Source organism: Anas acuta, chromosome 29 (assembly GCF_963932015.1).
Source record: "Anas acuta chromosome 29, bAnaAcu1.1, whole genome shotgun sequence".
NCBI classification, from domain to species: domain Eukaryota; kingdom Metazoa; phylum Chordata; class Aves; order Anseriformes; family Anatidae; genus Anas; species Anas acuta.
In genome coordinates, this window is record NC_089007.1 from 3,529,052 (window position 1) to 3,555,973 (window position 26,922).

At 47.7% G+C, this 26,922-nt stretch overlaps 2 protein-coding genes across 2 annotated transcripts; both read right to left on the reverse strand.

Moving 5' to 3' along the window:
• Positions 1-8,713: 8,713 nt before the first annotated feature.
• Positions 8,714-15,120, reverse strand: LOC137845936 (keratin, type II cytoskeletal 4-like). The gene is made up of 9 exons (XM_068663484.1): positions 14,579-15,120; positions 13,545-13,759; positions 13,183-13,243; positions 12,429-12,524; positions 11,668-11,832; positions 11,457-11,582; positions 10,852-11,072; positions 10,499-10,527; positions 8,714-9,981 (listed from the first exon to the last, which is right to left on the reverse strand). The coding sequence occupies exons 1-9, from the start codon at positions 15,035-15,037 to the stop codon at positions 9,503-9,505; spliced, it is 1,851 nt and encodes a 616-aa protein (XP_068519585.1). The 5' UTR covers positions 15,038-15,120; the 3' UTR covers positions 8,714-9,502.
• Positions 15,121-20,091: 4,971 nt separating this feature from the next.
• On the reverse strand, positions 20,092-25,384 carry LOC137845836 (keratin, type II cytoskeletal 7-like). The gene is given in 10 exon segments (XM_068663316.1): positions 20,092-21,259; positions 21,398-21,426; positions 21,556-21,776; positions 22,457-22,582; positions 22,864-23,028; positions 23,315-23,410; positions 23,710-23,770; positions 23,951-24,162; positions 24,793-25,290; positions 25,292-25,384. Coding segments are annotated over 10 exon segments (1,926 nt in total). The 3' UTR covers positions 20,092-20,834.
• Between the last annotated feature and the right edge of the window lie 1,538 nt (positions 25,385-26,922).

Sequence of the window (26,922 nt, forward strand, 5' to 3'; positions counted from 1 at the left end):
AGCTGAGTGAAAGGGGAGGGTGTGGGAGGAGGGAAATCCAGCCACGGAATTTCAACTAGTTCCCATCAATAGCTCTGTAAATCTGTGTGCGCACCATAAAGACCATAGAAGGTAGCTGTTCAGTGTGTGTGGTTAATGTAATAGAATTAATTTTGCAAACTTGCAGACAGGTTTCTTCAGAAAAATGAAGTACAGCGGATACAGAAACATTGCGTGCAGCTTACTGGCAGCACAGCAGAAAACACGAGGCTTTTATCAGCAGCACAATCCATCTCCGTGTGCCGTGTCGAATCAGGAGGCATCACTCTACAGAGAGGGACATGGAGCATGTTCAGCAGAGAGCAACCCCTCGGCGGCCTGGTAAGAACAATGTGGCTGGTGAGATAATGTGGAAGAAGCAACACACTCCTGGTGTGGGAGACCTCTTACCTGAACTCACAAGTCACCGAGCTGGAGCTAGAGGCATGGACCCCATGAATAGTTAATGACAGAGCTTGGTATCATCAAGCAAAAGATTGTTTTCTAAAGTCACCAGTGCAAAAACTTGGAGTCACCCTTTGCAGGGCCACGGGGGCATGATCCGGGAGCAGAGGTGGTGTTCCTGTGTCGGCTGCCAGCCTCAGCAGAATAAAAGGAGAAATATGAACCAGGAGGAACAACAATGCTGTGTTTACAAGCACCCAGCTATTCATAAAGCCTTCCAGATGGACACTCAGATTAAGGAGATTACAGAAGGTATAGTTTCTAGAAGATGTACCTATTATCTTAATGAATGGTTGGAGTCACTTTTGTGATTCATTTTGCCACCAGCACGCAAAAAACTCACAATGTGTCATTCCAGAGGTGGTGGCTGGGTGCATAAGCTCTGTATTATGGTTGTCTCTCCTGGGCTAAACATGATAAAGAGAAGTATTTGTCCTAGAGGAATCTGCAACCAGCTTCTATTCATCGCAGCCCTAATGCTCAGCATTACCTGCTCCAGGGGTACCTGAACCTGCAGCGCTCTGCCCCGCAGAGCAGCCAGCTGCAGCATCGGGCACCACAGCCTTCATTTCCCTACTGAGCCTACGGGCTCGTAACCTCCATTTCCAGAGATGAGTGCTCTGAATTGCTAGCAAACCACACATCCAGGGAGATAAAGACAAGCAACGGTAGTGATTATCGCTCCGGACTGGCGATCCCTCCTGCCAAAGCTGAGCTCTCGCAGTTACGTCCTCGGTGAGCCAGGTCACTGTGCCTTTGGAGAGGCAAAACCATGCCTCGATTCGATCTGTTTCTGGGATGGGTTCCTAAACGTCTTCACCAAAATCTCCCACTGTAGGAAGCAGTTTCTTTCTCGTGCCCATACTGAGTTGGAAATCCAGCTGGGCATCTGTCACCGACTACTGCCCTGCACTTGAGAACCTGCGCTGCAAGAAAACCCTGCACTCAGTAACTGGAAAAGAAAGCTAAAAAAGGCAGAGAAAAATGGAAAAGAGCAAGTCTTGCTGTGAATCACGTTTTATTTGGCTGTACTGAAAGGACACCCTGGCCATCCTCTGTTGGAGGATAAAAGAAATCACATCATTAAGGCTTTCAGAAGCTGCACGGAGTGGGACCTGAGAAGTTCAGGTCACATTTCACAGCCAGGCTGACTCTGTGCCCCACGATCCTGCGTGAATCAGGCACCCAGGCTCCTCCTGAGCTCAGTGGGGTTTCATGCACTGAGAAGATTCATTTGGGGAACTCCAGTGTAATTTCTTGAAGCCACGTCCACGTATTGGTGTGTTGCCTTGTTATCCTCTTTGTTCTTGTTATTATGTGGTTGCTTTTTCTTGTTGAATATCCTATGGGGTAATCCACCTGCTGGGCGCAGTGTGTGATACCAGGGAGTGTTTAGCACCTGTCTCTCTTGTTCTCCATCCAGAAATGGCTTGCATGTAGAAATCTCAATGACCAGAAGCCAGCTTGGTGCTCAAGACATCCCAGTAATTGCACACCTGGCCTCCCAGCTCCTCCTTGGCTTCCTGCAGAGAGCAGTTGGTGTTTCTCCCCTGGGCAGTTTTGCAAACACTGTCACCATGCTGCTCAGCATGGCAAATACCTGTCTGCAGACAGGCCACCTGGCAGAGGATGGACGGGTGGCTCAACTTTCCCTCTAATTACTGAGTGTGACAACTGCGGCTTCCTTGTCCTCATTTCAATTATGGATTGACAAACACCAGAGGCGGACTGTCCCCAAAACGTCATCCCCTGTCCCAGTGGCTTTCTTTCAAGTTATTCCAAGAGTATATGATAAAGAGAAGCAGTTGCTTATGAGATGGCTACTGGGTTTGGCATAATTGCCTGTTGCTCAGCTGTGCTTCAGCACCTCCTTCCCACCCTCACCCTTCATCACTGCCACCATCCGAGCGCTACAGGGCACCGCATGGGCTCGTCTCCAGCACTGGAGGAATCGGGTGCCGAGTGGTCAGGCCCTGTTCGTCAGGTATGCTGAGTCCCCTTGCCTTCACCCCAGAACTGAAAAAGCACCCCTGAATGCAAAATATTTCCATGCTTTACCCTTCTATCTATCTGCTGTCTTTGCATTTTCAACCTGTCACTGCCCAGAAATAATAGCAGAGCTAATTTGCCTTCTGCTGTGCAAAATAACTCATTTCAAGAAATCTGTCAGTGGTTTTTTCTTAAGGACCTATCCAAGGTCAACGTCTGGGCTCCTCCAGCACTGTCAGTCATACTTGTGTGCTGGTATTCGGTAGCTGGTGTGTCCTTCGTGCATGGTGCAAAGCCTTGTACCACTCTGCTCTGAGCCCTACTCAGTGTTGCAGTTTCTGATGGAGTCCATCTCCCATCACTTGTCCATTTCCACGGTGATGGAGGCATTGCGAAGCTTGTGCCCAAAGGTTGCAAAAAGTTGCAGTCCGGAGCGATTCCCCCTCATTTGCATCACTTTTGGGGAAATGCAGAACTAATTGTATAATGTGAGTCCTCTTCCTGCAGCTAAAGTCCGACCTGGAGTGACTCACTGTTGAGGAACAGACCGAGCTGCCTTTAATCCAGAAAAAGGATAAAAACCAACCTGCTGAGCTGGAGCACAGCCAGCAAGCGCTGAGTGGAGACGGAGGATTCCCCACCGCAGCGCGTGGGCAGCGCCTCGACCCACCCGAGCCCTGGAGAACGTCTGTGGGATTTCGGTTCCCACATGCAACACAAGCCCTGTGAGTGCCTAGTTTGGATATGTAGCTGTTCCAGCTCCGAAACCCAATTCTATCTATGCCAAACCGAGCCATGCTAAAGATGAGGATGTTTCCAGGATGGATGAAACCTTCATTTCCCTGCGCTTCCTATAATTGGGCTTGCAGGCGGAGGTGCCTGAGGTTAGGAGCTTCCTCCGGCCACCTCATTGACACCAAAAAAGTGGAGAAGGGAAGCTCAGCCTCTTGTTGGCCTGTGTTTGGAGAGGAGCAGACCTTCTGAAGACACTGCAGTAATTCTTAAGCATTATCTGGCCTCCTAATAAGAAAAATTAATTATGAGAGCAACACTGGCATGCTGATAGCAAGGAGATATTATTGTGCTGCTCTGGCCTGAATACACTTCAGGAAGAAAAAGAAACAGCCTCGTACTCATCTGCGTCTCCTCCTTCCTCACGCTGCTCCACCACAAACAGTCCCTGCCTCTGAGAATTTCCTCATCTGCTGTTTGTGTCTCATGGGTGGTAGAAGAGAAATCCTGACCAAAGGCAGCAAAACACGTTTGGGGGCAGGTGAGTCAAAGCACACCCAGGAGTTTGGTTCAGCCACCAAGCAGAAAGGGCCACCATTCACATTGCTCTGGTGCTGTTGAGCTGAAGTAAAAGAAAACGAACAGTTTTCCATCAACAGCAGCTTAAAAGGAAAGCAGTTTGATTAAGTGGAGGCAGGAAAAAGCCCAGCAGCTGGCACCCGCAGAGCTGGGGGATCCTCCAGCCCCAGGCTGAGCGTGGGCCAGGACATCTCGCTGCCACCCTGAGCCATCCCTTTCCAAGCGACATCTCCAACTTCCAGCTTCCCCTCCCTCCTGTTAGTAACACTGACCACATCACAAGAAACAACTTGCTTTTGAATGTAGTGTGGATTGTGGAGCCGTCTGGCTGCGAGGAATGAGTGTTCACAGGAGGGACTAATTACTGGCTAATTTCTTACCTGTATTTATCCACAATCTGCTTTGTGGCAGGCTCTTCGGGTATCGTTTGTTCCCACCTGCTGTGCAAAGTGTCTATCCGCTTCCTGGGGCTGAAAACACGGCCTCGGATTTCCCGTGTGTGCAGCCACGAGGCACCCCATGGCTGCCAGCCCCGTGTGCTAGCAATAATAATAACGTAGTAATAATTATAGGCAGTGGCGTGTTCATTAAAGAGGAGAAAGCAACGTATCAGGAAGACAGCTAGGCCGTCCCATTTGGTGCAGAAAAGGGAAAGGAAACCTCTTGTGTGAAAATTGGGTATCTGAAGAAAAAAAAAAAAAAAAAAGAAAGAAATGCAAATGATCCCTGATAATGATTAAAAATGAGTAATGGTTAAAAAATGCAATAAATCTGCGTCTGCTTTGTCAGACCACAAAAACGCAACTTCTATCCCCCAAGGAAATTCTGAGCTGTGTAAACATTGTTTTTTTTTCACACCTGGGATAAAAAGGTGAAATTACACAAGTCAACTTTTTTTTTTTTTTTTTTTTTTTTTTTTTTTTTTTTTTTAAGTGAGATGTTTCAAACCATTTCTTTCTGATGTGGCTGGGGACTTCCCAGTTTGGCTGTGTAAGGTATTCACAACAGAATAAAGCAAAATTCCTGCTCCCACCTTAGCATAGCAGGCAGATTGGCTGCTGAGGTTTCTTTAGCTGCATGTTTCATGGTCCTCTTGTTCGGCCCTGAAGCTTCCCTGATATCAGGAACTTTCATCTACACTGGTGCATTGGCTGTTTTCATGGGATCTCCAGGATCACCCTCACCATGACTCACGCTGCAGGCTTCTTCACTGCTATAAAATCCAAATTTGCTGCACTCACCAGGGTCCCTACAACCTCTGGGATCTTTAAAGCCAGTCCTGTGAAGCTCTCACACCTTCTGCAGCCTATTTGTTGTCCACCACCGAGATCTCCTTAGACTTGAACAGAGATCAAAGGCAAGTTCTGATTTCAGAAAAGCTATTGAATTCTTTATTTTATTTTATTTTATTTTATTTTATTTTATTTTATTTTATTTTATTTTATTTTATTTTATTGTATACTTATTGCTGTTGCTACTGATGCTCTGATGCTGCACGTGTTTGAAGTCCCTTTATCTCACCAGCAGCAGAAAAGGCAGAAACAAAGACCCAAAGTGCTGGACCTCCGGGGCTGCATCTTCAGCTTGTTCCAGGTAAGGAGAGAAGAAAATGGCATTTTGCTTGTGGGCAAAGGGCAGAGCAGGAAGGGAAAGAGCCCAGCTGGTGGCATGCTTTGAAAACAGCCCTTACATTGGGCACAGTTGGATGAGATAAATGGCTTTGAACCTGCTTGGTTTGGTTTGGCTAGAGGTAAGCGATGTTTGGTTATGACATGAAAAAACATTACAGTTGCTATCACATGCACATGGAGAATAGTGAGCAAGTGAAAATGCTTGACTGACAAGCTTGGTCTGAAGGACTTCCTTGTGTAATGCCTGGCACTCGGTTTGCCTGCTCAAATATTTGCTGCAAAGTGTGTTTTTTGGGTTGTCTGCTGTGGTTGTGCCACCTCGTCCGCTTGGTGCTGCAGGGCTCTGCAGACTGACACGAGCACAATGGGGATGACTTTCTCCCTTGGTCTGTTCCTGTAACAGACCCACCTCTTCCTCCTCTTCCCACGTTCTTATCTGGGTGTATTTATCACAAAGCTGCCCTGGGAGGCATGAGTCACCCTTCCGGGGCTGTAAATGAGGTTCAGGGTGAGCGGGTCAGTGGGGTAGGGCTGTCCTTTTTGAAGATTAATTTATGTCAGAAGAGGTCCACCCTAACCAGGTTAGTAGAAATGGAAAATGCTGGTTATAAAGTAGGATGAGACATTTGAAGGATTTTGCATGATGCAAGAATGGAGTCAACCCTGTCTTTAAATTGCTGTAGGCCAAGGCCATAACCATTTTTTGGAGGGGGCACGACACCCTCCACACTGCCTGTCTGTTCCCGTGGGTGATGGAGGGGACCTGGACCATGCTCTTAGCCCAGAGGCTTTGCTTCTTCCCATTTTCTTCTTCATCCCCTTGACTGTAGTAGGCTTTGGGTTAGAGTGCTTGTACTGGTCAGGCAAAACACAAAAACCAAAACATTTCACACAATGAAATTTCTGGAATGGTATTTTTAAGTTACTAATTGCTAAAAGAACTGAACAGAAGCTTTTCCCAGTTATCAACATGCTTTCTCTGGGTATTTTTACATGACAGAAAATCCAGATGCCCAGCCTGAAACAGCAGTTTGTTTTAGATAACTGCAATTAGAAAAAAGAGCAAAAATATTTCTTGGAAAAATAGTCAAAACAGTCCTTTGAAATGTTTGTAATGAAACTGTATAGCTGGCAAAAGTTCAAAAATAATAATAATAATAAAATAATAGTGTGGGTTTTGCTATTTTGCCATGATTCAAAATGGGAATGTTGTTTCGATTCATAAAACAAACAGTCACAAAAAGAGTAGGAAGGAAAAATAGTAATCACTTATCTGGAAATGTTCCCAGCCTCTCAAAGCTTGTAATACAAGGCTTAATGAATAGTTTGCAAACCATATGAGATGAACCTTTCCCCTTTGTTACTGTGACAAAATCTTTACAGCTTACCCATTCAGCCATAGCCACACAGAAAATAAAAAATAAATGTAGCCTTCATTTTCCTCTTTGGTTTTCCAAAATTATAGCTGAGAACACCTGGGTGTTGGCTCAAACACGAGGGGGAGCGGTGCTGCCCGTCTTCTGGAAGAGGCAGTATCACCTTCCTTTCTTCTCACTATTATTCAGTCCACTAAAAGGTAATTATTCTCCTGTTGCAATTAGGCAGTCGTCTACTGCTTCCTTGGTTGAGGTGGGAGAAGTCACCCTGGCTGACGTCAGGGTTTTGAACAGGTTTAGGCTCCTGTTCGCCCCTGAAGCCAGAGAGAGGTGCAGTGGGGGGCGCGCTGCCCTTTGCTCCCTGATATCCCAGGCTCTTGCCTCTTCCTTGGCCTTGCTATCAGGGGACACCAAACCTCGGCCTCATCCCTGTCGTGGCCATGAGGGAAAAGCCCCGGATAACACGGTGGCCTCCACTCAGCCTCCAAAAGAAGGCTGAGCAGAGTCACTCTGGCTGTGGATCACAAGTGCCCCAAGGAGGACCCTGGAGCTGCCTAGCATCTCAGCAGGGGCTCGAGGCGTTGGGCTGGCCTTCCTTCCAAATTGCATTTGCAAGCACGCAGTGGTGAATACATTATGCCCAGATGCAAAACTAGCTGATGAGGTGGGCTCTGTCTCATCTAATCTTAGCCGCTTTAGATAAACCACCGAACTGTGTTTCCTCGCTAGAGATTGGGGCTTGGATGGCGGGCTGTCCATCCCACCTAACCTGGGTCTGTCAAGTGGCCAAGCTTAGATGAGACATTTTCCACTTTTAGCAAGGAACTGACAGCTCATGCCCTTCCTCAAAGGCACTTATCTTTTTTCTTTGCATCAGTCTTTAATTTTTGCCTTTTTTTTTTTTTTTTTTTTTTTTTTAGGTTGCTATTAGAATTGTGCCCCATGAGAGCACAGAGATCAGTGGCGCCGTGCGACCTGTAATTCTTCATGTGCTGGAGACAGGAAGAAATTCAGTGTGATAATAGTGTCTGCAAATCCCGGGGATGACAGGCAGGGTGTATTCGTCTGAGTGTATGCAGGCGTCTTGCATGGCGATGTCTCCATTTGCGCTAATACCCCTGCCCCGGGCTGCCTGTAGAGCCAGAAGAGAGCTAATTGATGCAGTCAGGAGAGTCTAGCGCTTGATGCATTTCATGCTAAATTAGGCGTCTGTGTTTGGTCAGATGAATCACCCAATGGAAATGTTGGTTTCTTTCCATGAAATGAGCCCCCAGCAACCAGCTCGCATGAGTTCTGCGTGGGAGACTTCAGAACTGAGACAAAGTCGATCCCACCCCGTTACAGCTGAGAGCTTAGAACTCGTCCCTTTGCCTCTGAACCATATGGGGCAGCGTCACCCTTTGTCAGCCCTAGTGCCACTGGAGCAGAGGTAGTTTATATCTGGAATAGATACGGATCTGGCAGAGCACAGCCCTGATTGCAGTCCCACTGAGCCCACGTAGGACAAGGTCAGCACGGGCATCTGTCCTCGTTCCGCGCGGTGACCTGGGAGGAGCAAGCAGGAGGAGCTCATGGTGGGGAGTGAAGCTTCGGGCTGGCACCCTTGTCATGCAGGAGGCTGTGCAATGCTCAGAAGCATTTGGGGGGCATTTGGCAAGCTTTGAGATCAGTTGGTACTTAAGCAAAGGGCACCTTGGGCTATAAAATACCTAAGGGCAATGTCATTAAGGAGGTAAATAGAATAAACACCACTGGACTCCTGGCATCTGAGTCCCACCACGCCCCAAGCTCTCTGCAGAGAATCCAGAGATCAGTTTGGCCCTTTCTCTGCCCGTGGACACACAGGCAGCAAAAGAGCACTTCTTTCCCCACTTTGTACTTTCATTAAACACCAGCTATGGAAAAATTCAGGGACAAAACACATACTTTCAATGCAGTTTATTGAAGGCACAGTGGAAAGCTGGGAATTTTGAGCAGTCAATGAAGGAAGCTCAGTTTACGTGAGTAAAAGATGTCAGACTCAGAAGCCTTGGAACTTCCTTGGTGTTTCAGGGGTGGGGATGGGGGTGAGCTCTTCTAAAAATCAGCACGCTTTGAACTAGCCACCCCTAACATGCAGAAGCAAATGAAAGTACTACGTGTTCATCTGTAAGCAAATTCCACAAAAAGCCTATGGCTGCAGTGTAAATAGCAGGTGCTTTGAAAGTTGCAATTGCCCTGTTTAAAATTTAAGCTCAGATTGGCAGCTCAGGGTTTATTTTTTGACAAGAAAAGGAACATGCGCTTTGCAGTGCCTCCTGGGAAAGTTAAACCATCACGCTCTTTTCTGAAATGCTTTTGGAGGTGCTGTAAGAAGAAGAGGTGTCTTGTAAGGAAGAACATCACTAATGAATCTGCTCGTTATGGGAAAGCCAGGGAGGGAAGGCAGTGGAACAAACAAAACCTAAAAGCTGCACTAACCTAGGCAGTATAAACTCAGGGAAACAACACCACGTTGAGCACCTGCTGCAGAAGCTTGCTAGATGTGACTTTAGGGTTGGGGACTCTGAAAACGTTACCTGATGGAGTGTACATGTATGTCTGATGCTAATGAGTTTGGGAATGGACTTGGTGACAATGGTGCTATTTGTGGGCAGAGAAACAATTCTGCATCATCTCAGTGATAGGAACTGAGCTCTGCTGGTCCTGGCTGTGCCACCCCTGTGGATGTTCCTATGGAACAACACAGGGGTCTCTGACAACCCCAAAATTCCCCACCACACCGTTGTTGCACCCCACCACTTCAGGGCCATTTGCAACAACGACTGGGGAGCCCCCCAGCTGCCTGATGACGCAGCCTTGGTTTCCAAAGCTGACCACACCACCGGCTTGGCAAGCCCCCATCCTGGCATTCAAGCCCGGGTTTCCCGTGCTGATGACGGTGCGGGCCGGGTACCCGCCGCTCCGGGAGCTGAATCCCCCGTTTTTGCAGCTGACGCCCCCGGCTTGGCAGTACACCTCTGGGACACACTGCTTCGCCACCGAGCTCATGACTCTCTTGGGATGGATTCCAGCGCTCCGGGAGCTGAACCCTCCGTTCTGGGAGCTGTGGCGTCCGGACCGCCTCCCCAGGGAGCCGTAGCCACACGCGGCTGCATTCGCAGCCAGCATCCCGCAGTCTTCGGGGATATTGTAGCCGCTGCTGACCACAGCTGCAAGACAGCCCATGGGATTAATTATTTGGAGCTGGAAGACGCTCAGAGGCAAGTCATTTCATGAGGGACAGAACCAACCAAACCTGATCGCCGCTGCACTGATCCAACCAGCCTGAGCCCCTGCTCCTTCCTCCTCCTCCCCCAGGTCCCCGCACAACCCTCGCAGATCCTCCTACCTCCCACGCTGCTTTCCAGGCTGGAGGCTTGTTCTTGCCCAGACCCAACGCACACCAGCCCGTTGCCTGCTGGGCTGGCCAGGACAGCTTGCTGTCACCTCCGAGAGGAGAAAAGGGGCATGAATTTGACCTTCCCCCCCTCCATCCAAATGATGATTTTCTGGAAATTCGGAGGCATTTGAGGTTTCTGGGACAAAAGCTTTTCCCTGACAGCCTGGGCTGGACTGGAAAGGGAGACAAAGGAGGAGGGAGCCAGGATTTATGGAACACTGCTGTTCCATAAAGTGCCCTTCCTACCGTGAGAAACCCTCAAGGCTGTAAATCTTCAGGTTACTTACACACGCTCACCGGGTTCCCCACACATATCCTGTTAGGGAAAAGAAGAGAAATGCATGTTATCCCATTAACCAGTTGCATGCACATCTAGAAACTTGACGTTACTCATAACTTCCAACCACACATCCAGCCCACTTGTCTCCTAATCCCTTGTTGCAACACGTCTGACTATCCCTAGGACAGGAACTGTTTTTGCTGGCACAAGGGTGGCCTGTATGGCCTCCAGCCATCTCTCCAGCCCCAGTTTCTGTGAGCTGGCAGGATCCTGGAGCTGCTAACTTCACTTAGGAGCTGGAATCATCTGGCCTGTAGTTGCACTATCCAGGAGGAAAAGGACAAACCCTTGGCCACCCACCTGCTCTCTTCACCCTCCAGTAAAGTCTTATAGGTTGCAATCTCAATGTCCAGGGCCAGCTTGACGTTCAGCAGCTCCTGGTAATCCCGCAGCATGCAAGCCAGCTCGTCCTTGGCCTTCTGGAGGGCGTTCTGCAGCTCAACATGCTTCTCCCGTGCATCTTTCAGGGCACAGTCCCCACGCTGCTCAACATCACAGATGGAGGTTTGCAGGCAGGAGACCTGTCAGAGGAGAGGATGACAGTGCAGGTGTGTTTGGGGCTCTGCTTCCTAATCCTTGGGTAATCTGCATCTGGATTAATCAGCTCTTCCAATTGCAAACAGGGAAAGACACCAGCTTCCCTGGAGGGGTTTCTTCTCCCAGTCCATTTTTCTACTACGTTGTACAATGAATGACTAAAACAACTCCCTTTTTAAAAGACTGCTTAGCTCCCAAATTTCTCCCTGTTTCATTTCAGCGCTGGTCACCACTGAAGGCTGGATTTGGGACTTAGCCTAAAGCAGGTCTTACGACTACTAAAGGCCGATGCATCATCTTCCCCCGTGCCTCATCGGTCCTCCAAGGCATTGCCCTTCCTGCCAACGGCACCTCCAGGCCTCACCTACCTGCTTCTTCACATTCTCCAGCTCACACTGCAACTTCTGTATCATCCGGGTTAGTTCTGAAATCTCACACTTGTTGCTCTGCAGATCGTCACAGTACTTGCCCCTTTTATCCTGAAGCTCCTGAAACTGGAAACCAAAACCAGGACAGTTGACATTTCTGACCTGCAGCCCCCTGAGCTGCTGTCAGACACCCAGGTTGCTTCGTACTCACCCTGGTTTGGTAGAAAGCATCCACTTCTTCTTTGCTCTTCTGGGCTATTTCTTGGTACCAGCACTCCACGTTCTTAATGATGCTTTCCATGTCCAGGTCTCGGTTGTTGTCCATTTTCACGATGACCGAGGTGTCGCATAACTGACGATCTACCTGAGCTCGTTCCTGCACAGTGGGGAATGGCAGCTGTTAGCACTGTTAGCTGTTGGCAGTACTCAGACTTTGGAGGGAGGGAGGGCTGGAACAAAGAGCCGCACTGCCCAGCTACGGGCACGAGTCAAGAAATGTCCCTCTGGCTGGCTCAGCAGAAAATCCTCCCTGCTGGATGAGCACGTCAGCTGCTGACCTACGTGCTGACCTGCAGTAATTCTGTCCACATCAAGGGCAAGGAATGTGGGTGACTTAACCCCTGGTATCCTGTCATCTTCGGCTGCTTTAGTGATGTTAATGACAGGATTAAGCTGGGAGTTTCTTGAGCTCTAATCAGCCAGCTGCAATCCGGAGTAACGAGACAGACGCATCTCTTTTCTCAGGGGTAGAGTTAGGACAGCCAATTCATACCTGGAGCTGCATTAAGAGAGGGGGAACCACCCTACCTCCAACATAATCATGCTAATATTACATTGACCTTGTAGTTCTGTGCTTTCAAGTATTCAGGGGTTGGGATGAGAGCAGTCCAAGAGGGACTGGGAGCTGTAGAAGTTGGGGGCACCCAAAGGGTGAGGCAGCACTGGCTCTGGGGACAAACCAGAGGAACTCACCTCCTCAAACACACATTTCAGCAGCTCCAGCTGCCTTCTTAGCAGATCCACCTTCACCTCCAGCTCTTCCTTGTTCAAGAAGATACAGTCTGCGTCCTGAAAGAGATGAGATGCGCTCCAGCCCAATCTCGCTGAAACATTGGGGAAGCTCAGAGAAGACAGAGGCAGCGCCAATAAAAGAGATGCATGTTTCAACAAGATCTCAAGAGCAGAAAGGTGTGAGAGGATGAGTCAAGATGCCCCACTGTCTCCTCAAGGAAAACAAAGCCATTCCAACATGACTTACAGGGATTAGTTTATTTATTACTTAGGACGTAGCTACAAACTCAGAATTGACTAATGAGTGCATAAACATAATTTTTTAATTTTGTTCAAATGATTTCTCCTTTTCTGATGTCCAAGTATAAAGGATGTAAAGAGACCATCAGGAAATAACCAGCCTCTTTAACATCAAGTGTGCCAGTGCAGCCTCTCCCACTCTGACCCCTTCCACGAATACACCCTCCCATGAAAATTTAAGAACGTGTTTGGGCTAAGAAAACTATTGTAGTAGTGCTGATGATGTGGACTTTGAGGGTATATTATTCTTGCTTTCTACTCCCATTGTCTCTGTTTCTGACTGTGCTTCTTTACAGGCCTCCCTCTTCCTGCTCGCTTCTGCCAGGCGTTTGCTAGCAGTGCATTATTTCAGCCAAGCTTTACACCAAATAAGCTCGTTAGAGGTATAACAACCCATTTATTCTGTGCTTCTCACCTTTTTCAGTGCTACAAACTCGTTCTCTACAGTTGTACGCCTGTTGATTTCCTCTTCATATCTGTTGGAAAAGAAGAAAAAGGCTGAGGCAAGCAACACTCAAACACAGACAGCAGCCACCACGAGCAATAACAGCCTTCACTTGCCCAGAGACTCTCATCAGGCGCTGGAAGAGCAGTGTCTGGAAACCAAGCATTAGGCCAACCAGAGATTAGAAGCCTCGTCATGATATTACCAATGCAAAGAGCCTGCAAGCGAGGCAGAAGAATGCGCCGTCCCCGAAGGGGCTGCGCCACTGGGCTGGGAGCGGTTGCCTGCAGGAGAGCAGCGCCAGCAGCAGCAGGAGACCCGAGGGCCCTTACTTGCACTTGAACTCCTCCACCAGCTGGCTCGTGGCACACTCTTCGCTGCCCAGCTTTTGTTTTTCGCACAGCAAGCAGTCCAGGCGCTTCCGCAGGTCGCAGATGTAGTTCTCAAAGTACAGCTCGAGGTTCTTCCCTTTCTTCGGTAGCACGTACTGCTGCAGGAGGCCCCATTTGGTCTCCAGCACCTTGTTCTGCTGCTCCAGGAAGCGGACCTGAGGGCCAAAAAGCAGCAGTTCTTCAAAGGAAGAAGGGAAAGGCAATAACCCACACCTGATTTAACTGTCTGCCCCGACTTTGAAACCAGAGCTGGTCCTGCAGGCGTATGAATAGGACCTTAGGAAAGCGTGGGGCAATATGCCATAATATTCATGAAATTATCATGAAATCCAGCCCCTATTTAGGAATCTAGAAGTCACATGTCTGAATCTCTGTTAACTCCATTTCTCACTGATGACTGCAAATGAAGCTCCTCCAGAAGCTGCCTCTGATGTGCTGTAGGATGAGACAATGTTCCCAGCTGGAGGGACCTGTTTGTCTCTTCCCTACAGAGGGATCCTACCATGGCAGCTCAGCCTTAAACATCTAACATTTGGGTGCCTGAATTGAGATCAGCTTTCTCTGCCTTCAGGAACAGTTTTGGAACAGCCACTCCACGTAAAGACAAAGGGGAAAAGAGAGTCTAACACAGGACAGAAAGATGAGCCCGTCTGAGCTCTAACTTCTGAGACAGAACAAGGCTGCAACAAGAAATCAGCCTTGGACTGAGGCCATCCAGAGAGGGGACAACTTCAGGAAGTCCGGTGCTGCCACAGACGGGACTGACCCCAGCAAATACTCTGGCTGAAGTGAGCCTTTCTCCAGCAGTGGAGATCCTGGTCTGAACAAACACAGCTTGGTGGGATCTGGACCCTTGCAGGGACCCAGCTCCGTAGCACAGGACACAGGCAAGACTGGTGTTTTGGGGAGGGTTTGGGTTGTTTCCCCTTGTTTTTCCACTGAGAAACGTGGGTAGGGAGCAGCCTTGCACTCACCTTGTCGATGAAGCAGGCAAACTGGGTGTTGAGGGTCTTTATCTGCTCCTTCTCCTGGCAGCGTATTTCGTGCTCCAGCGGGTCGACCCCAACGCAGAGGGGCTTCAGGAGCCGCTCATCGATGCAGATTCCTTGGATGCCGTCAGCCTTGCGATCAGGGTAGCCTCTGATGATGCTGTATCCCCTGGGGCCACAAAGGCCGACCCTTCCTCCGACACCACCGTAGCCTACACCTCCGAAGCCGAAGTCTCCGAAACATCCAGTACCACAGACCCCGTTCACGTAGGAAATTCTCCTGCTTCCACCCAGGTTGCAGACGCTCCTGCTGCTGTAGGCGCCAGCCCCGCAGCGGGCAGGTTGGCAGGCGGAGGCGGCGAAGCTTCGGCCGCAGATCTCCGAGGCTGAGCTGAAACCTCTCCGTCCCAGCACGGACCTCACCGTGGGCGCCTGTCTGCTCATCGCGGCTCCCGTGGAGGTGGAATGTGGAGGTTCGGGGGAAGCTCTGCTGCAGGAGAGGAACGGAGATCCCGCTGCAGTGACACCTTGACGCTACCCCTTATATATATTTGGGAAGCTGGCCTTGATAGGATCAGGACATTAATTTAAAGCGCTTAAGGGTTTGGTTTGCCTGGCAGCAATGAATGCTCCTCAAAATGCAAAACAGCCCAGCAAATACTAACTACTGAGGAAATAAAAAGGAATCTAAAAGTGCTCTGTTTGCAAGTTGGCTTAGAATACATTACGGTTTGAAGTGCTCCCCTAACTTACGCTAATTATAGTTTAGCAAACATTTTTGAAGAAACTCTTTGTGATTTGTTTGCAGTGTGTCGTTTGGGGTTTTGTGTCTCATGGGGTTTTGTGTATGATGGCATATTTTGCAGACTTGCACTTTGTGGGGTTAATTTCACAATCTCTCCTTTTTTCTCTCACCAGGCTCATTTTGGGTGCGGAAAAGTAATAACAACAAAAAAGAAATCAGCCATGAAAAAAAAAAAACAAACAATGGAAGTTATGTTATGATGCCTGAAACACTGGTAAATTTACTGAGTTATGGGTTTGGATTCATATGCAACGACTCAGAGTGCCCCCCCCCCCCCCACCAAAAAAAAAAAACCTTCCCTTGCAGCATTTCACACCAACCTTCACTTACCACCACAAAACACCACCAAAACAGAACAAATTCATCCAGAAAATGAGGCACCTTTCCATTGGCCACTAGATTTATGTCCTGTGACATCCCAGTGATGTTTTTCACTCAAGCAGTGCTGCAAATTCTTAACCCGAGGTCCATTTGACACAGTTAAATCTTTGTCCCTCGCTATGTGGAAGTTCCTACCCATCTGGACGTCAGAGACCTTTTGCTTCATCTTCTGGCAGTACCTGCAGGTAGCAAAAAATGATTGGCTGCGTGTTTCAGGCTGGTGAGATCCACCACATTCAAGAAGCAACAGCTGAAGGATGGGTGACTTTGCCAGGCACGTCCTTGACTCAATGGGGATGCACTCAGAGAGAGACAACAGCCCCTGGGCCGGTGTCTGGGGGAACTGGGGTGATTCACTCTCCACAGGCATTGGTCTTTCTCCATCAACAGAGGAAGCCTTAATGAGTAGATTAGACGGACACCTGAGATGGCTTTGACTCACATTGGCCAGAGAATCCCTCTCTCCTAATCACCAGCCCAGGGAGGTGAGACACTGAAACAACCATCTCTGGCTCTTCAACAAACTGAACCTCAGAAAGGCAGAGCAACCGGGCTTTTCCAGCTCTTTGGGGATAAAGCCCTTGGGAGACAAGACATTACCGTGCACACAACTGATAGCCCTCAGCCCTTCCTCACCAAAGGGGATCTGAGCTCCGAGAAGGCTGCTGCTGCCTATAGATGTGCGGGTATCTGGAGGCAGCCAGTAGCCATGTTCCCTCACCCTCTTTAACCCCCCTCTGAAGGCATTTTCATTGCAAATCACAAAACCAACGCTAAACCTCCTTAAAATGTTAAGCCTTCTAATATCAAGCTCTCTGAAAAGGATACACGCATCGAAACTCAGAAAGCCATAAGACGTGACTACAACGCTGAGATTCACGAGGCTATTAATTGAAGGCGTAATTGCAACTTACATGAGTTTGAGGGTCTGGTGGTATAAATTAGTTGCGTAAACTGGTGCTCTTGCCTTATACAACTGGAATAATTCAACATGTTTATAGCATGACTTTCAGATTACACCTTTGTCTGTAATATTTTAGGCTCACTGTTCATGCTGGGTTGCCAGCACAATTGGCAATATCAGTTAAAACATACCGCTGGCAAATACGGGAGACTTCAAGCTAAAGCTTGTAACTTCTACAATCTTTTAAATTCTAAACAAAGGTTGATCGGAAGTGAAATGCACATTTGAATCCAAAGAACAGTACAAAAGGCAATTGTTTCAGCTCTCTCACTCAGCTAGAGCTGCCACGCATTCTACATGGCAAGGCTGCGTCCTGAATCAGAAGTCGGGCTGGGAGCTGCCGTGCTGCCGCTCCCTTTCTGCACCCCATTATACACGTCGGCTGCGTGAGGGACACCTGGAACTTATCACAGACTGCAATTAGACGTCTGCGAACCAACTGCGCTGCATCAGCCCCACTTCCAAAACTTCTCACCAGTGCTGCCGGCTTCACGCAAGGTAAGAGATTTGTCCAGTATTGAGAAAAATGTTGGTGTTGGCCAAACTCCTGCTGTTGCTCATGAGCCACGCTGAGAAGGCAGCATTGCAGGAGGTTCACTTAATGTCTTCTAGGTCTTTCCAAGGAACACCGAATGTTTCATCTATTGACATGTAAGATCTCAGGAACCAACAACTTGTTGTGAGTAAAGACATGAGAAATGGGAGAAGCAAAAATTGCATTTTTTAAGAAAAGGTAATTCATCATACTTACTTCTTTTTTGAGGGAGAAGGGGGGACAGAGGAAGGAAAGAAGAAAAATATTTTGATGAGGGGTTGAATGAATCATTTTAACGACTAGCAATCTCTCCCTTTGTCAGCATTCTTCTCCCTGTATGTGCTGCTGAAAATGGAATTCATTATGAGAACATGTGAAGTTCACTAATTTGTTTGTTGCCTCTGGAGATGAATCTCAACTAGCTCTTAAAATATATTTTATGCGATAGTCTCAAAGAACCATGCTCCATCTCTGTAATTATAGACAGCCATAGAAAACTCCTTGCATTCAGATAGGACAATGGCAATAACAGCATTTGATAGGCATAAGATTGGGTTGTAATATGCATTTTTACACACGCACAGCTTCATGGACTATATAGACTCTTGTCCATGACATTCACAAGGTGTTAAAGAATTGATTTGGTTAGTGCATCCTCATCCTCTTGTATCCTAAAGCCAAGGTCATCCATGAGAATTCAATGTGGTAATGTATTTTTTCCTCTCATTAGCCTCTGTCTGCTCTATGTCAGAAGTCGAGGCTGGGATTTTCAAAGGATGTTCCTCATAAAATTCATCAAACACTGGGCCTGGATTTGCCTCCCTCCCAACTTCAGCCATCAAACTGGCCGTGTATTCTAATTTCATCTTTGAGACTCCCTCTATGGCTAATGTAAGGAGATAGGCATCTCCAGACGGTGATTCATCACATCCTAAAATAGGCAGCTAGGATAGGTGGGAGGAAGCAGCCTCTGGAGGCACTTGCCTCGCTCTTTATTGACTACCAGAGGCAGTCTAGACAACCAGACAACCAGACCAGGCGCCCAACTTCTGGATGGTTAAAGTTAGGCAAAATTAGTCCCACCCTTTGGGCGCCGAATTTCTTCAGCACCTTTGAAGTCTTAATGAGAGTACACAACATCACACGCTCCCTAGATCTGCTCGGTTCCTGCTGTACACGTATGTCATATCTCCGCGTGGTGATTAGCACCTGTAAATCTGAGGCTCCCAACAAAGCAAAGGATTGGTTTGATCTTTTTCCACGCTGATGTCTTCCTCCCACAGAACAGCACAGTGGAAATAAGTGTGGGATGTATGGGAACCCAGGCCCTTGAATGGGGTGGAATCACACTGCCTGTTAAAGCAATAAGATCAGAAAAGGAAAGGAAAACATTGCGGCTATTACTAGGCTGCGGCAGCCTCTCTGTAAAGCTGGAGGAACTCTTCTCCCTTACCACTGAAGCTGTTTGCTTGGGCAGGAGGGATTCTGTGAGCCCTGCAGAGGAAGAATTGCCCACAGAGGCTGGGCCAGGTCCTCCTGGGAAGCATGTTCAGGTGGCAGGAGATACCTCTGCCTTTTGTTATGCTAAGGCACTAATGCCCAAGCCCTTGTTTGACTTGATTCGTGTAGCTTTGTGATGTGCTGCTGAATTCCTGATGAAGCGCCCGGCTGATTCATGAAGCACTGATGTTCAGAGAGGCTGGTCACGGCTTTAAAGAAAAGCACTTCCTAAATTAACTTATCAGATCAGAACCTTGAAATGGTGAGGGGGGAGGCTGGAGGTGAGACAGCAACACTAATTCTGTGTCACCTCTCTTATTCTTCTCTTGTGACAGAACCACCTGTTTTCAGTGGAAACACCATAACCTTTTTGAGATACTTAAACCCCCTCTTAATGAATATTTACAACTGCTCCATTTTCTTTTGTTGTCAAATCTTTCCTGTGGTTTTCTTCATTAAAGATCATGACTGTTTTCTTTTGTATTCCTGATTGTTCTCTTTGTATATGATTGGGAAAGGGCATCTTATCACACAGGAATTACGGAGGGAGAGAAAGCTCTTCCAGTTCTGAATCACGATAATTGCTTCCGATAGAAAAGACCTTCCCTCTGGATTCCCCCTTTTGTAAAACACGTATCTGCCTGGCTGGCACCTACATGGTTCATTTCTTTGCTCTGCTAGTTAGCTTTCATCAGTTCAATCGCAAAACAGTTTAGTCCTTTGTGGTTGGTTTATGGCACCAATTTGTTGGCTTCTTTTTTAATCTGCTCAAGCGAACAACAAAATGTCTCCCTCTGATCAGTTTTGAAATCCTAAACTGGTAGTCATAGGATTTTCAAAATGATGCTGAAAAAAAAAAAGCAACCAAGCATATTCCTGAGTTCTTTTCTATAATGACCCTATTGCAGAAGCTTTTAAACAGCTATAAAATGTGTTTTATCATCACACCTCTGTAGTAGACACGCTATAAAAATGCAAAGCAACTGAGATGAGGTCTCTGTGAATCTTGTAACACCCATTGAATAGCATTGGGAAGGAGCCAAATTTGCTGCAAATTGGCATAAATAACCTGACTTTAAAAGGCTTCTGTAATTTACTCCAAGCAAAGTCAGTGCTGCACAACACTCACTGGACAGCCCTGCTACCTCGGCTTAGCTGTTAAGGCTTCTAATCAACAGATACGCCTGAACTGGGCTTTTCTGTAGTCTTGGGAAATGCTAAAACCCAAGCAACAAAACATTCGTCTCCATGCACTTTATTTGGGGAAAAAAAAAAAAAAAAAAAAAAAAAAAAAAAAGATCAAAAAATGCAGAGCTCTGTAGTCACCAAGGCAGAAGCGAGGGTGCTGTAATTCATGCGGATGTCAAAGCACAGACCGCCTGTCAGGACGCTAAGGAAGGAAGCTAATAGAAGCACAAGCAATGCAATTACTCTTTGCTGACTACAGGAGGTGAAATGTATCTTTTTTTTTTAATTGAGATTTCCTTTATGACTTGCCTGCCTGCATATGGATGACCCATCAGCTCCAAGACAGCGAACAAAGAGCCCCTGGAGTCCTGCCCCTCCCCTCCGTGACCCCGCGCCACCAGCACAACTCCGCCAACTCGTCTAAAATTACATCGGGCAGACTTTGATGAAATGGAGAGTCCCACAGGCTCATTTCCAGGAAAACTTCCAGAGGCAATTTAGGGAAAGGTTTTGAATTAAATATCTCAACTTGTTTCGTAGAAAGCGAAGGCTTAATCAGGAAAAAAAAGGGAAGATAAGGCTGGTGGGAAGTGGGAATTGAGTGATAACATGACAAGTGCCCCAATCCAACCTCCAGACCTTTAAAGAAGCAGCATTAAGCAAGAAGCATATGTGTTAAGCATCTATTTTTTGATGCGATCCTGGTGGAGTTCCTCTGATGTGGTTTCCTAATGTTCTTTTACCCAGGATGCCTCTTCCCCTCATGTAAGATGGGGTGGGGGACATTTTGCTGCTGCAGGTGGAACAGGGCTATGTTTTTCTGCTTTAGCTCTTGCCTCCTGCTTATCCTGCCTAGCAGAGCAGGTGCTCAGATGCAGGTATTCCTGGGGCACAGAGGCCCATCTGGGATCCCCTTCTGTGGCCAGTGCACCACCTGTGAGCAAGCCGGGTTTCCTGAGCTCTGCGCAGCTCCACAGCTCTCCCCAGACCGCCTGCCAGCCCCTTTGCAGAGCCCATCAGCACCCATGGGGGCCGAGCTCTGGCACGAATGGCCCCCACATCCAGAGCTACTCCTGGGGAAGCAGCCACAGCTGGGAGCACCAGAGACCCAGCACCTCCCTGCAGAGCTGGCGGCACTTCTCGAGGTGAACCCCCCATGGCGAGCTGCAGCATCTCCCGGCTGGGATGCTCTCCCAGCACCACAGAAGGACCCGTGTCTTCTGCACTGCAAACCAGGTCCACAGCCCGGGCTGGCTTTGGAGCCAGAGGATCTGTTGCAAGGTGTGGTGATCGCTGTTATGGGAAAACACAGGCTGAATCACTCGGGGAGCGCTTCCCATGGGGATAGTGCAGCCTTTCTGCACCCCGCTGCAAACCAGCACTGGCTTTTTTAATGTCATAAGGAAAACAGAAAACCTCGAGCTTACTTACATACTCTCATGGGGCTCCAGATGCGTATCCTGAAGGGGAAGAAAGTCAGAAGGGTGTCTGTCATATAACTAGCATTTCTAGCATTTTCCAGTCTCCGTGTCTCTGCTGAAGTGTCCCGAAACTGAGCACTGCACGCACACTGTTGCAGAGGTACCCACCTGCTCTCTTCACCCTCCAGTAAAGTCTTATAGGTTGCAATCTCAATGTCCAGGGCCAGCTTGACGTTCAGCAGCTCCTGATAACCCCGCAGCATGCAAGCCAGCTCGTCCTTGGCCTTCTGGAGGGCGTTCTGCAGCTCCGTGTGCTTCTTCTGCGCATCCTTCAGGGCACAGTCCCCACGCTGCTCAGTATCCTTAACTGATGTTTGCAGAGAGAACACCTGTATCGGAGGCACAGAATTCCTCACCTTCCCTGCCCAATGTCTTCCATATTTTCGTATAAAAGAGAAATTCTGTCTTCTTTTGAAATGAAGTATCAATGTTGCTTTTAGGGAAGGCAAATATTTCCAAAATCAAATCTCAGTTCTGAAACACTACAGAATAGATCTCTGTACTGTGAGGCTGTGTTAAGCTTTGTTTTGAGGATACTAGTACTTCTAATAGCTCTAATTGGAACTGATAATTATGGTTTTCCATTACTTCCCGTTATAAAATATATAATGAATCAGATGGTCTGAAAATTATACTAGTTCCAATGGGTGGTGAATTACTGGTGACTCATAATTCTACCCTACTTACTGGATGCTTTGAACCTGCGTCAGAAGCATTGTCTCCTGCCAGAATTCTTGCTGGAGCAATTGTCTGTGTGCTGTAGTAAATCCAATGATCTAATATGGCGATTTTTTTTTTTTCAATAATCAAAATGATCCAGCAGAAAACAGGGCATCACAGCAGATTGCCCTTTTTCCCTGCTCCACAGGGCTAAGATCTTCTCTAGAGTAGTGGGACCAGTGTGAGGCACTGCTCTTCAGCAAAGACAAAATAAATGCAAGAGATGTAGAAAACCAGACTTGCTATATCCCACCTAGGAGATTCAGTGAGTAAATATGGCCCACGATACCTGCTTCTTCATGTTTTCAAGGTCACACTGCCACCTCTGGATCGCAAAACTCAGCTCTTCAATGTGTTGCTGGTGGGACTTGAGTTGACTGCAATGACTCCTCTTTGCCTCCTCAAGCTCTTGGTACTGACAGAAAGACAAAAGAGAGCTGGCAATCAATACTGGTAGCATAGGCAGCAGAGGAGCCTTGCCTCTGTTTCCAAAGTAAAGTAGACTAACTTTAGAAAAGTCCTCATGCTATTGCTTTGGGGATGTTCTCCTGACTTGGAGACTCCGCCAAGTTTAGCAGAACAGAAAACTAGGTCCATAAGTTACGTAGTCAAGACAGAATGAAAGAAGTCCTTGCCTCTGAACTGCTGCCTTCTGACAGCTACATGAAGGACATGTTACTGTTTGCTGCAACTTACCCTAGTTCTGTACAACGCATCCAACTCTGTCTTGCTTTTCTGAGCTGCATCCTCATACCAGCACTCAACGCTCCTGAGGATGCCCTCCATGTCCAGGCCTCGGCTGTTGTCCATTTTCACAACAACGGAGGTATCACAGAGGCTTGTCTCCAGCTCAGCAATTTCCTAGAAGCCGTATGAAGTGGCTGTCAGCACTGGGTTTCCTATCTCGCAGCCCAGTGGCCGTAACACCACCCCTGAGAGTTTGTCTGGAGCCACAGCCCGTGAGTTGTAGCTAGAGTTGGTCATGCATGCAGCTTGAGGGTTTGGGGCTTTTGGAGATCTTCTTTATTCCCGCTGCCTCTCATAGGGACCCTGATGGATTGGTTTAACTGGGACTAAATCAGTGTAAACAAGGAGTGGCTGGTAAGAATAGCTGCCATCAACAAGAATGGGAGAGGAGCATCCATACCTGAGCCGACACACACTTCAGGAACTCTGTCTCCTGCCTTAGGGTTTCCAGCTTTGCTTCCAGCTTTGCCTTGGTCAGATAGACACAGTCCGCATCCTAAAAGAGTTCCCAGACATTTAGAAGTCAAAATGGTGGCTACGTGGAGACCTAAGTAACTTTACTGAGTTTTTAGTATAGGAAATTTTGTTTAGGAGATGTAGTTGTTCACCTCTGAGGAGTGCCAGAGGCTTATGCAATATTGCTGAGTTCTTATGCTCCCTGGCAATACTCTGCAGCATATTTTTCTGAGTCCATAATTGTCCAATGACTTATAATATTCTCAAAATATTATGGCAAAACAGAGGAAACTTTTCGGATGTCTGAATCCAACACTTCCATTCATCCCAATTCCTTACCTTCTTCAGTAACACAAACTCGTTCTCAGCAGCTGTGCGTCTGCTGGCTTCCTGCTCATATCTGTTGGGGAAGAGAAGGGACTGGTTGCTGGGTCATGCTGGTGCTGGAGACCTTCCAGCATCCTGGGTATTTAGGGCTCAGGGTGCCTTTGGACCTCAGCCTTTTGTTAGAGAGAAGTCTGTCGATATGTATAGAAGTCCATTAGAAAAATCTGTCTAGCTCCCTGCCCCATGAACTTACTTGCATTTGAACTCTTCAACCAGCTTCTCTGTGTTGTTCAGCTCAGGCTCCATCCTCTCCCTCTCATGCAGCAGCGAGTCCAGCCGCCTCTGCAGGCTGCAGATGAAGTTGTCGAAGACCTGCCTGAAGTTCTTCTGTGATGGCAGGACCTGCTTTTGGAGGAGGTTCCATTTGGTGGCCAGCAGCCTGTTCTGCTGCTCCAGATGCTGCACCTGCATTCAGAAGGCAAAGCCACCCTCGTTGGGCACACGCTTTGGTGCATCAAAAAGGGACCAGATGAAGGTGGGGGGAACAAGGGGACTTCTCTTCTGAGTTAATGCTCCAGGGGCTCATTATGGTTCGAAGGGGACGAGAGGGCAAAAGGGGAGCATTGCAACCTTCATAACCCAAGAATCCAAGAGCAAACGGGGTGTGCTGCTCTCCCAGTCTCCAAGGAAGCCCCACAGACTTTGTGGTTATGGGGTATTTAAACACCTTTGTAGGCCAACTGGCTGGTAGCAGAAATCATCCTTTGGCTGTTGACAACACAATTTTACAAGGTCTATCTGTGCAGAGAGGGCAAGAGTGCAGAAGCGCAGCAAGGTACGTTGGAAGAACAGCTCGCTTCAGCTACTAATAATGCATACAGCTGCAGCTTGTCAACACATAAATAATCAGGTTAAAATAACATTATCAGCTAGATCTGCACTTGTATCTCATGGTGCTGGAGCCATGCATGCTAAAACCAGCATCAGGGACATGTAATGGGACAGGAAAAGGAGAGGAATCAAAGACCTGAGCACAAAAAAGGGTTCCTTTATACTTAAAGCCCATCATTCCTTTAATCTTGCCTCAGCTCTCACCTTGTCAATCAAGCAGGCAAACTGGTTGTTGAGACTCTTCAGCTGCTCTTGCTCCTGCCTTCGGATGTGCTGCATTTCAGGGTCGATCTTCACATCAAGAGGCTGCAGCAGGCTCTCGTTGACGTGCACCGCACGAATACCTTCACTTCTGCAGATGAAGGCACTCCCCTGACCCCCCCTTTCACTACAGGCATGGACACCCCTGCGCCCCCACCCTCCACAGCCTGCCTGTGCCAGGCAGTGGCCAGCAGAAATCCATTTCCAGCCCCCAACATCACGAAGGCTTTGGCTGCTCCAGGCTCTGTGCCCTCTTCCCGGTGGTGCAGCAGAGGGGAAGGTGCTGCTCCGACAGCAGCTCACGCCACTCACAGCAGAAGATGCTGAGAAATTCCTCCCATGAAGACACCTCCCTGCTGACAGCTGCTGGCTCATGCTGGCAGACGTGGTGGGGGAGAGGATCAGGGATGTGGGGCTGCTGGAGGAGAGCAGCTCAAAAAGGGGCCCCTCTGCTCTGACACCCCTGAGCGCCTCCTTTATACGCATCCCAGAATTGGGGCTTGTTTGATGCAGATGAATAATTTGGGGTTTTCATGGGGTTTGCCTTGCCTGGCAGCAATTTGTAGGTTTAAATATGCAAAACAATGCATAACACTGAACATTTGTGAAATCCTGTGGAATTGTGCTGCTTTTGAATTGCTTTGCTTGCATTCCAAGCTTGGAGGACACCGTGTGCTGGGTTTTGTAAGGATTCTTTTTTCAGCTTGTCCTCCTTCCTTCCATTAATTACAGCTTAGCAAGAAGGACATACACTTAAGAGTATCTCCCACTCTGTCCAAGAAACTCTGTAGAGGAATGTTCTGCTGAACAGCAAATTAAAACTGATCCTTGCATTATCTATTCTTTCCCCAGTCACTCCCTTGGGAGTCTCCGAGGCATCTCACCCAAAAGCAAAGACAGCACGTGTCCACCAGCCACAGGCAGCCCCACACCTGGAAGCTGGGAAACACAGAGGATGAGACGCAACAATTGGTACAGAAGGGTGAAATATTTATTTTTACAAACAGCCCTCCTGACACCATCCCTGTGCTGAGGCTGCTCACTAGCAGCCTCTCTCTTCTTCGTCAACTCCAACAAAAGTCTAAGCTGACAAGCTCAGGCTTAGATGACCAGCTTTTGGAAGCATAAATTAGAGCAGTTCTAACATCTCATTAAGTTTTTAGCCCAGATTTTATAAAAGACACCAAAAAAATGAGACTTTCTTGAAGATGACAAATACCCTAGATAGGAGACTTAGCCACAAAGCTGTTACCTGGATGCTCGTTAACCATTTAATTGGGAACAGCAGCAGGCTTAGCCCTGGTGGGAAGACTATGAATGCACCAGCAACCAGTACCAGGTAAAAACATGTACCTTATTAATAGGGCCGCTGTATGGCTGCTCTCTTTTACTATCCTTTATACCTGAGCTTGTAATTAAAACTCTCGGGATACCTCAAGGCAAATAAAAATGATTTATTAGAGTTGCTTGACAGCTGGGGAAGAAAAGGCTGATACGTTTAATATATTTGCTGAGAGCCTCACAATGCCTCAGAGGTGGGGCCAGGATTACATCTCTGTCCTGGTGGCTTCTTTCCAAAGCCTCTTTCAAAACAGAAAGGCAAATGGTTTCATTTCAGAGGGCTTGAAATGAAAGGTTTTCCCCTGCTATTATGCCATCTTAATCCGTAACTTTTAGTTGGCTTTAGTTGGCTTTTTTTTTTTTTTTTTTTGTCAATTAAATGTTTATATGCTTCAATTGGAGAAGGAAAAAAAAAAAAAAAAAAAAAAAGCATTTCAATTGCTCATTTCTTCTCTGGGCTTTGCAGGGATTTTGTAAATTATTTTTCTCACTTCCTCATTTCATGGGAGGGCTTTTTCACCACCTTTCGCAAGAAGGCTGATGAAAAGCAAAACGGGTTACCAGAAACCTTGCTGGTATTCCGGCTCCTGGAGCGGCTGGTGCCCAAGGTTTTCTCGTACCTCATTATTTGCAAATGCTCTGCGCTGGAACAGTTTGCCCTTAGCCCAGCAAGGGAAACAATCGATGGTATGCAGTAGCTGGAAAGACAACCGGCTTAATTGCAGGTTCTTG